The sequence below is a fragment of the Toxotes jaculatrix genome, chromosome 1, assembly GCF_017976425.1.
Source record: "Toxotes jaculatrix isolate fToxJac2 chromosome 1, fToxJac2.pri, whole genome shotgun sequence".
NCBI classification, from domain to species: Eukaryota; Metazoa; Chordata; class Actinopteri; family Toxotidae; genus Toxotes; species Toxotes jaculatrix.
The window spans coordinates 24,030,441-24,040,597 of NC_054394.1; the positions used below are offsets into that span (position 1 = coordinate 24,030,441).

The 10,157-nt window shown below is 41.6% G+C and overlaps 2 protein-coding genes across 3 annotated transcripts in view; one reads left to right on the forward strand and one right to left on the reverse strand.

Annotated features, from left to right (window-relative positions):
* baz2ba (bromodomain adjacent to zinc finger domain, 2Ba) overlaps positions 1-2,435 on the reverse strand; it is an 80,340-nt gene extending 77,905 nt beyond the window's left edge. Inside the window, exon 1 of the mRNA XM_041047266.1 lies at positions 2,415-2,435. The gene's annotated coding sequence lies outside the window, so the exon portion shown is untranslated. The remainder of the gene's footprint in view (positions 1-2,414) is intronic.
* marchf7 (membrane-associated ring finger (C3HC4) 7) lies at positions 1,502-9,788 on the forward strand. Of its 2 annotated transcripts, none has more exons than XM_041048249.1 (11): positions 1,502-1,634; positions 3,787-3,987; positions 5,244-5,390; positions 5,545-5,716; positions 5,883-6,068; positions 6,161-7,343; positions 7,874-8,043; positions 8,148-8,251; positions 8,409-8,513; positions 8,827-8,875; positions 9,066-9,788. In XM_041048249.1, exons 2-11 carry the CDS (start codon positions 3,802-3,804, stop codon positions 9,155-9,157), a joined length of 2,394 nt encoding a protein of 797 aa, XP_040904183.1. In that variant the 5' UTR covers positions 1,502-1,634; positions 3,787-3,801; the 3' UTR covers positions 9,158-9,788. The 2 variants fall into 2 exon arrangements, with proteins under 2 accessions (XP_040904183.1, XP_040904262.1); XM_041048328.1 differs by lacking the exon at positions 1,502-1,634 and adding an exon at positions 3,599-3,704.
* The last annotated feature ends 369 nt before the right edge of the window (positions 9,789-10,157 follow it).

The window sequence follows — 10,157 nt, forward strand, 5'->3', positions numbered from 1 at the left end:
AGAGTCTTGCAGTTATGACTGGCCAGCAACATGTGTGGAGGTATCAAAAGTAAAAGAGCTCATTATTCATAACTTCAGAATGGCCCCTTTTCATAATGTTATAATATTATTATACTGGATTTTTATCACTGTCACAGATTTATACAGCTTTAAAGAGTGTTTTAATTTTACTGATTGATTATATATATATAGAGAGAGAGCATTTAATCCAAATCTGCAAACTCCAGCTGTGATTAGTAGTAAAATAACTGTAGTGGGATACAAAGTAGCATTAAATGTAAAAACAGTGTGAACAAACGTGCACATGTAAATAAAATTTAAATGCCTGAAAACTGTATGTATGTCCAGTTGCTGAGTAAATGTACTTGAGTAAATTACCTTCCACCACTGTCTGGAACATGTAACTGCAGATGAACAACTCAAATAGACAACACACTGAACTGCTACCTTTATGAAATGTAATGACTGAATTATCATTTCAGAGGGGGAACTACATCTTCAAATAGGACACAGTATCAGACAGTCAGAGTCTAAAAAACAACAACAATAACAACAATTCAGCTGCTACACAATGTTGGACCCTTGTACAATTTACTGTATATGTACTTTATTCATGAGCTGCTTTTCAGACTTTAAACCCCAAATGGTGTCTTTTATTTCCAGCTGGATTCACTGGATGATGTTTTGGGCTGCTTCAGAGGCAGCCTTTGCCAATATCCCAAACTCACTGACAAAAACTAGCTGTGGTAATGACTAACAAACCCAAGGCACATGCAGCTCTTTCAACAGGGAATACACTGGCACCTCTATTTCTGTTAATTAGGCTGGCTTGTTGTGACTTTTTACATGCCTCATTCCACAGATGCTGCAAACCACTCAAGCTTCATGCACAAACCCTACTCTGTAGTTTTGTTTGAAAGAAAGTTTCACGCGTCATATGTACAGTACAAGTTTAGGACACTTTAGATCATCGCACAATACCATCAGGGAGGCGTCTGATTGGTTCTAAATTCATTCTGAAGCAATAACAATGACCCTAGATATACATCCAGGGTCATAAAGAACTATCTTCAACAAGAAGAACAAAGAGTCCTGCAACAGATGGTGTGGCCCCCACAGAGCCCTGATCTCGACATCACTGAGTCAGTCTGGGATTATAGAGGACAGTGAGACAGCCTAAATCCACAGAAGGTTTATGATTTTTTTTTTTTTTCTGTGGGGCCAAGTCTTGTGGGCTTGTACTAACATAACCCATTAACAGTGGTGATGGAACTTATCTCTTTAAAAGAAAATATAACTAACTCTCTTATCTGAGCCACGTGGAGACGCTGTTTGACTAGGCCTGGGCATTTTATTTTTGTGGTGACAAAGTCGCTGTGATATTCTCATAAATATATCCATAGATCTCGGGATGTATTAATTTAATTGCTTCGATTTTCTTTCTCAAAAAATAAAACAAAAAAACAAAAACACGTTTATGGTCCATGTGCACAAGGATAATAAAGCACCTGAAAGCAATCTTTTTGTAAACCACTCCCACCGGGTCATTGCAAGCTGATCTTCTGTGTCAACAGCAGTCAATACAGACGCCATCGTTCCTGTTGTGCTACAGCAAGAAAGACTCAAAATCAAAGGTGAGGATATGCGCTGACAGTGCATTAATGTGTTGTGAATTTAGCTGTGTTAATTCGTCATTTGTTACTGAAACTGTCTCAAACGAAAATCAGCCATCGTTAAGCGTAGCGCCGCTGAATAACATAGATTTTTGGGACTTCTCAACGCTAACGTACGGAAGGTAAGCTAAGCTAAGCTAAGCTAAGCAGCTAGTTAGCTTACAGCTAAGTGAGTTGTCAGCTCTGCCCAGCCGTTGGAAAACAACAGCTGAACAATTGCGTTACCACATCTGAACAACCGCTAGCCGGGGAAGTGATCGGCAATTTAATGACGGCTAACTTTGCGAATGCTAAACACGCAAAACGGCGTGTTTTTCTATGTCAGCTAACGCCAGCCGTTAAGGTTGGTTTGGTGGCTGTGACATGTGAAATGGACAACGCAGTCGAGTGTCTTGGGCAAAACATCAGTCACTCTAAGTTTCGAGCAGGAAACGTTAAAGGAAATCACACTAGGTTACCGTTATCAGTGCTAATTAGTTCGATTTAAACGTTACGCAGCGCTTGATAGCCTGCTTGTCAATAAAAATCTGACATGTTACCTTGTTTGCCTTTTTTGTTGGTTTGTTTTTTATTTGTCTGGCTGTGAGAAGACAGTTCACAAACTATAATTCATCAAGCAGAAGACGAAGCAAACGTAATGTTGGCTCACGTGGGAAACACAAGACCAAGTTTTTAAAGTCACTGACTTCAGACTAAACTGTGTCTGCTGAGACTTTTTAATGAATTAAGGAGCTAACTCACCTTGACGGGTGCTCATGGGTAGTGATGTTGATGCATTGATGGCCATTTGCTCAGGTAGGTTGACGACTCAGGGGTTAACTTCCGCCAGGTAAAGGAAGCTTAAATGACTCAGAGACCACGTTTTCATTTTTTAAGTCCTCTTATTGTTGTGAAAACGTGTTTGACATTTTATTTAAAACCTTATTTTTGTGGAAAAATATTTTAAAAGTATATATTTTTCACCTAGAGAAAAAAAAAACCACTATGCCTAGACTTGTCAGATTTGGAGTAGATTAACCAAGAAGTTAAACGCTGTTTTAAAACTGAATTTAGTTACAGTTTGGTTAGCGAAATTTATAAATTGTCAGATGAGTATGATGTATATCCCAGGTGACATGACACCTGCAGGTTGTTGCATAGAAATTAAAAACAGCAAATTGGACCATTTTTTTCAGCTAGTAGTTAACCACAGCAGCACAAGTCTGTAATCATGGTATGCAAAGTCGCTTGTGTATGTTCTTATAGTTTTGTCGTCCTCTAAAGACTTTTGGTCCATGAAATTGTTTTGTTTGTTGTTAAATAATGAACCCTTTGTGTTTCCCTAAACATCTTGTATCCTGTTGTGGGTGGCTAAAAGGTTTAAGTTCTGTGTTGTGGTTAAAAATCTTTTTGCTGTCTGGCCATGTTTACTGCTGTTCATTTCAGCCTGACAGGCTGCTGGCTTGCTGAGCTATCTTTGACCACAGGTGCTGTAGCTAATGTCAATGGATCCATATCACTACCAGGGAGTAACTCAAACTGTGTCACCTTATGTCAGAAACTCTCAACTCTCCCTTCCAGGTCCTCTGGTTAATTTGACTTTCAGCTGATTCATCAACTAGCACTTGAGATTTTAAGTTAAAATAAAAATGTGAGAATCTGCACTGTGTGTTGTATTTAGTAATGCGGCTTAGTAATAAATTATGTTAGTATGTTCAAACTGTTAAAGAGCATCTGGCTTGCTTAGGTGCTCAGCACACAGGGCTGCGGTTTGCTTCTTGGTAGTGTCATGTTCATGTGACAGAGTTCATTCTCCCAAAGATAGACGGAGTGACTTTGATACCAAGTCCAGGAAGTAGCATAGTGGCAGTTTTAGTGTTTACAGACACACTGTCACGTGTGCTCCGTCAACAAATCAGAAGCACGGTCATACCAGAGCACCTAGCCTTGTTGCTTAACAGACTGAGAGGTTGCAGGCCCTTTTTAAAAAGCCTGGGGCTCCAGACTTGCCCTGTCTTGTCACTGGATCTGGAATAACAGCTGCATTTACAAGCAAGTAAACTTCCTGATACCACACCTTGACTATGCAGGTACATTTTATTTTGTAATAATATCTTTGAATTTTATCCTACAGGGTTCAAGGCAATCCATGATGGATTCCAGGTCTCGCAGGCTTCCCTTTTGTCTGTCAGGCTCAAGGTCGTCCTACACATCCAGTCCAACAGTCTCCTCCTCATCACTGGGCTCGAGTAGGTTGTACAGTCGGGAGACACTGCAGTATAATGACCGCTTCCCAAGGGCATCATCAGCTTACAAAGCGGACCTGGACCAACAGGTAGGCTGATGGCACAGACTGTAGGCTTGTTGTAAAGAAATGGCTAAAGACAAGGAACCCCCTTTTTATGACTTTACCCACAGCATAATTCAGATTGACTACACCATTCCCTTAGTTTACTGTTTGAGTCATGGTGTCCTTTATATGGTGCTTCTAGTTTCACATTAGATCACTTTACATGCTTGTTAAGAGTTTATTTGGTACATGTTTGGTTCAGAGCAGCTGTCTTTGTAAATGAACACCAGCTTCACCTAATTCAGCCCAAATATGCAAAGGTCATGTAGGGTGACAATGTCAGCTGGAATATTTTTTTTTAAGATAAATGAAACCGGCAGGAACAACAACAGTTACGGGGCCTGAGCCTGTGTCGTCCTACTGCGTCTGTGTTTCTATTCCACTTGGGGCTTCAGTCATCTGCCTTTCTACTATATTCCAGAGAGGCCATTCAAGTGAGCTCTTTTCTGACGGGTTCCCTTAGGAGCATGGTACAGTAGCTAACTACGTGAATCAGTGGCACAACGGCAGACACTTTGAAGGCTTTTTTTAGGGCAGCCTAGATTCCTTTGCACACGTGTGTATTTCAGTCCTGCTGCTCATCATGGCCTGCCTCAAAAGATAGTGTTACTAGTGGCCTGGTCTCTGTCTGGTTGTTCCTGTTTTTTTCTCCAAGAGTCTGAGCTAGGTGCAAAGACCAAACAAAACACACACCCTCCATGATTTTATTTATTGTGTGTATACTAAGATGAGCACCAATTTAAGCTATCCTCTCAAAATACTATTTCACATGAACACTTATTCTGAAATAGGAATGTTTATAAGGGAAAAAAATGTAAAGAAAAGCATTAAATACTCATATTTGAGAAGGGAGAACATTTTGAACAAATTTTTTTGAACATTTTTGCTTAAAAGAATTACTAAAATGATCATTCAGTTATCAAAAATGTTCCTGATAGGCTTAATAGATTAATCGACCAATCACTGCAGCTTTAATCACCTTTTGCTTTGTATTGCAGTATTGCAAAAACCCACATGCTTGTGCCTGAGTACAAGATGTAAACAAGATGGGGAATCACTTATCAAAACATTGCTCCATAGCACCACTACTGATTATGTGACTGTCCCACTACTAAAAGATTGGAAAAGTTAACTTCAACTGTGCTTCTGTGTTTCTTTTTTTTTTTAACCTTTGTGTTTTGTATTTGCTCAGACAGAAGTGCTAACTAATGCTACGTGTTGTACCTTCTCTCCTTTTGAAGAATTCTCGTCTCCTGAGCTCATCCAGAGACTGCAGCAGCTCTGACAGTCGTTCCACCAGCTGGAAGTTGCCCACTTCTCTGACCTCCTCCAGCAGATCCTATGATCGCCCATGGGCTGAATCCTCTCTGAGCAGCAGGAGCAAAGTGGTACTGAAGCTGTACTGTGTCATTTATTTGTAGCAGGCAAAATAAAGCTAAAACTGAAAAGATTACATGAAAGAGGTTAGAGGAATACTGCTCAGTATCATTGAAATATTTGACTTGTGTGTGTGTGTGTGTGTGTTTTCCTTCATTTTCCCAGACTGATTCTGAAGGCAGGTTGGGGATGCGCTCAAGTCTGTTGAACGCTAGTGATGATGGTGATTCCAAAAGGGCCAAACTGTCATACAGCAACAGAGGACTGTACTCAAGACCGGCCAGCACCTCAGTTACAGGATCCACCTATTCCAGTAATGTTCTTAGCAGTGGCAGAGGTACTTGAGCCACACATTACATTTCTTCATTTCAGTCGAATCACCCGCAGTGAAGGGCAGAGGGGTCTCCAAAATCAGATGCATGTTCTTTTTACCCTGTTGTTGGCTCATTAGCTGTTAAAAGTTCAAACATCACAAATTAAAATTACATTGAATGTCTCTACAGGTATAGATGAAAAACAAAATGACACGTTTGATTCATCATGGAGCTCATGCCGTTTACTCTCACGGCCATCATCTTCCACCTCAAAGCCATTGTTGTCCAGGAGAGAGCAGGAGACAAAGAACGAGCCCAGTCTCTCAAGTCTGGGAGAGAGAAGACTTAGGAGTCCTGCAGTGGCTTCCTCATTGTGTATGCATATTTTGTGACATAAATACACACAAAGTACACAACCTGCCTAAGTTGATTGTCACAGTCTCTTCTCCCCCCCCCCCTCATTTCAGATCAGACAGACAGGGTGACTTCCACATATGCGCAGGGAGCTCGGCCCAAAGAGACTGCCTACACCTCCTCTTCTTCCTCCTCCGTTGCTAGAGAGAGCTCCCTAAATCGCCACCTCTCATCTTCCACCTCCCACCGGTCTTTTCCTCTGGTGCGCGATTTGAGCAGCAGAACCACAGCCCGCATCTTAAACGGCTCATCCACCCTCCACTCATCTCAGGAACAAAGAAGAACCTCTGAATCCTCCTCAGATATCTCCTCCTCTTACTCGTCCCACACCCCCTGGTACACCAGTCCCCTGGCCAGAGCAGAGGCCACTCTCCCCTCACGGCCGGCCCCGGAAGGTGGAGACCCAGAAGGCCGTCGCTCCACACGACGCCTTTTGTCCCGTCTGTTTTCACGGCGCTCCAGCCAAGACTCTTCTAGTGGATCTTCCAGCGTTCGCTCCCTTGACGATGATAGTCCATCAACTGGTGGAGAGTCTGTGGACAGTGACGAGGGAGCCAGGATGTCTAGCGTGGACCCTGACGCTGGGGGGTCAGAGACGACCTTGGGTATCCACAGGAATCGTAGAACAGACCTCACCCCTATCCAGGAAAACAACGGTGACAGCTATCGAAGTGGTCTGGCTCGGTCCAGAATGGCTTCGTGGAGAGACCCTGGTGTTAGCAGTAGTAATAACACCAGCAGTGGAGGAGGAAGCAGCTCCTCCTGGCTTTCCTCCTCCCTCCGTGGCCGCTGCCCTCCCCTACTCGCTCGCCTCAGAAGACATGCCAGGGACGCGAGTGGACAGTCAGCTACAGGCTTAGAAGACGGCTACAGCCGTCCACAGCATTTACTGAGGAGGTGGGACAACCTTGAGCATAAAGCATCACAGGAAGAAGATGATGATGATAATGATGATGATGAGGAGGAGGAGGAAGAGGAGGAGGAGAATGAAGAGGAGGAGGGAGCAGTTGGTTTAGAGGCCTTTGGAGCAGGTCATCCCTGCAGACTGGAGGATGAAACATTACCTGACCTTGAAGATGCCTCAGTTGAGTTTTCGCCACGCCGCAGAGCCGCAGTATATGAAAACATTTCACTTTCTTTGGGTCCATTTAGTGGTGTTGAGAGCCAGCTGGACGGCCAGAAAGATAAGCCCATTTCCAGTAGGGATCAAGAGAAGCTGCGCAAGATCAAGGAGAGGTATTAGATTCTGATCTCCCACACAATACACATTTATTATTTTTTTAAATACTTTCCTCTTAGAAAAATATTGAAATATCATCATTAAATCTAATTAATATTGAAGTAATTTGGATAGTGTGTTTGATCCAGTTCCAGTGGGAGCTGGATAGTATGAAGATCAGTTTATTTTGTGTTTTAAGTGCAGTGAGACTTGGTCTGAGATATTTTTAAACTAGCTCAGCATGTTGTTCACCTTGTTAAGCTCAGTTAGAAATTCTTTCCAAAACATCAAATACTGTTTTATTTACATGTTTTATCTCATGTATTTAACATTTAATAGAAAACAAGACATTTTGGGGCTTTTGTTCACCACAGATTATTAAAAAAATATACATTTTTTTTCAGGTTGCACCTTTAACGTACAGATGTACATTGTATTGTGGAAGGATCTGAGCCTACGATAAGATGATTAATAAGTGCCTCTTTACAATTCATGGCTGTATAATTTGTCCAATATTATCTTATGTGGCTTACCTGCGTACCTGAAGACTGCTTCTGGAGGATTCAGATGAGGAAGAAGGTGACCTGTGCCGTATCTGTCAGATGGGGGAGGACTCGTCTTCCAACCCCTTGATTCAGCCTTGCCGCTGCACAGGCAGTCTGCAGTACGTCCACCAGGAATGCATCAAGCGGTGGCTTCGCTCCAAAATTGGCTCAGGTAAATACAGGCCTCTCGTAAGGCTGCGGCTCTCACCAGCACCAGGTCTTACCAGCAAAGTCACTGATTTTCCTCTCTCTCTTTTTTTTTTTTCCCCCTCTCAGGCACAAACCTTGAGGCCATCACAACATGTGAACTCTGCAAGGAGAAGCTGCGCTTAAACATAGACAACTTTGACATTCAGGAGTTATACAGGACACATGTGCAAGTGAGTCATTTCACTCTCCTTTGTACTTTACTCACAGTGATTTTATAAGCAACACTACTAAATGAACTGTGGATTGCATGATGTGTAATTCTGATGGATGTATATACCGTAAAAGAATTGGTCCAGTGTGCTGAGAGGTCTTTTTCTTGCTCTGCAGTCAGAATATGATGAGTTCATCAGCAGCGGCCTCTACCTGGTGGTGCTGCTGCATTTCTGCGAGCAGAGGTTCTCTGATGTCCTGGGAGCTGTCGATGCTGCCGGGGTGAGAAATTCACACAACACACACACACATTAACACATCATACAACCACACACTTAATAGATTCACCCACAATGCTAATTCAGCACTACTGCAACACTACCACGGCAGATTATATTACATCGGTGTTTCTCAACATTGACTGAGAACATTCAACATTCCTGTCTTTTCTAGTCACTACATACTCGTGTTTGCACATTGAAACACTGATGTCTGAAGTCAATACTAATTTGCACAATTTAGAAAATGTTTAAATGTTGAATTGTGGCAGACTACACATCTTGAAAAGAAGATAATTCTTCCCTTTCTCACCCAGTTATTCAACCTGGTGAGAATCCTTCATGAACACATGGACAATCTTGAAAGTATGTGGTTCAGTCCTTCTCTCCTATGGCTTTGTATTTGTTGAAAGGCAGTCCAGTGAGCTCTCATCTGTAATTGACGTGTTTTAAGCTACCAGCTTTTCTGTGCACCGTAGAACTCTCATTTTGTGTATTTTCATTATTATATGTATTATGTGGCTACAGGATTTGACTTAATGTCTCTGGATTGCAGTTCCACATGGGGAAACTGACGAGGAGGTGCGAGACAACAGACCGTCCATTGAATTTTCTGACCTGGACGACGATCTTGAGGAGGAGTACTAATTGTGTGAAGGTGGTGGTATGAGGGTTAAAAAAAAAAATAAAATAAAAAAAAAAGTGGGTCAGATTATCTGAAGATTTAGGGCTACTTCATACCATATGGTAGCTCACCCAGTTTTCACACATGCTTTGACACCTTCATGTTCATCTGAAATGCAAGTGAGAAATGCCAAGTGCAGAGAATATGTCTTGCCTTTGTTGCAGGTGGCTTTTGCAAATATGCAAACCTGAAATGAACCAGTGCGTAAAACATTCTGTCTGACACCACTGTATTTCTGTTTCTGAGAGTGCACTTTATTCAGTTATAATTAAATAAAAATGCAAGTCTTTTTAACTGTTATACCACAAGTGCTTTAATGTTGAATGCAGAAATAGAATGAAAGGAAAATAGTGATGAGTGTCGATTTGAACTTGATGTGATGGAAAGAGGAGAAAACAGAAAAGGGGGGCAATGATTTACTTTTGTTTTTTCCTCTGATTTTTCCCACTGAGTAGACATTAAGAAAAACAGAGGGGGCGAACTCACCCATCAACAAATTTTCTCCATTTTTGTTTCAGTGTTTGAAATGCTTTATGTATGTTCAAATTTAGTTTCATGCTTTTTATTTTGGGAATAAAGATTGAATGCAGACTACCTTTTTTTTTGTTAAGTCTGCTTATTTACTATTATCTGTTGATAATTCAGGAACAGTATAGTTAAGTATAGTTAACACAGAAGTGCTTGTTGTTAGAGTCACGCTCAGATTTTATACGACCAGACTTGTCTTACACGGCTTAGTAGTGATGATGGTTGAATCTCTGCTTCATTCTCTCAGAAGTAAATTACTGTTCAGAGTAGTCCCGGCACTTGTAAGGTTCTTCCACCTCTCATTGCTAAGGACAGTTTATATCTGTTCTAGATATTTGTAAAGGGATTTCCCCTTTACAAATATCTCAAAACTCACTCCATTTTTACATACAGTTGAGGTGGCATTAACTCCGTTGCTAGTTTAAACCTGACTAA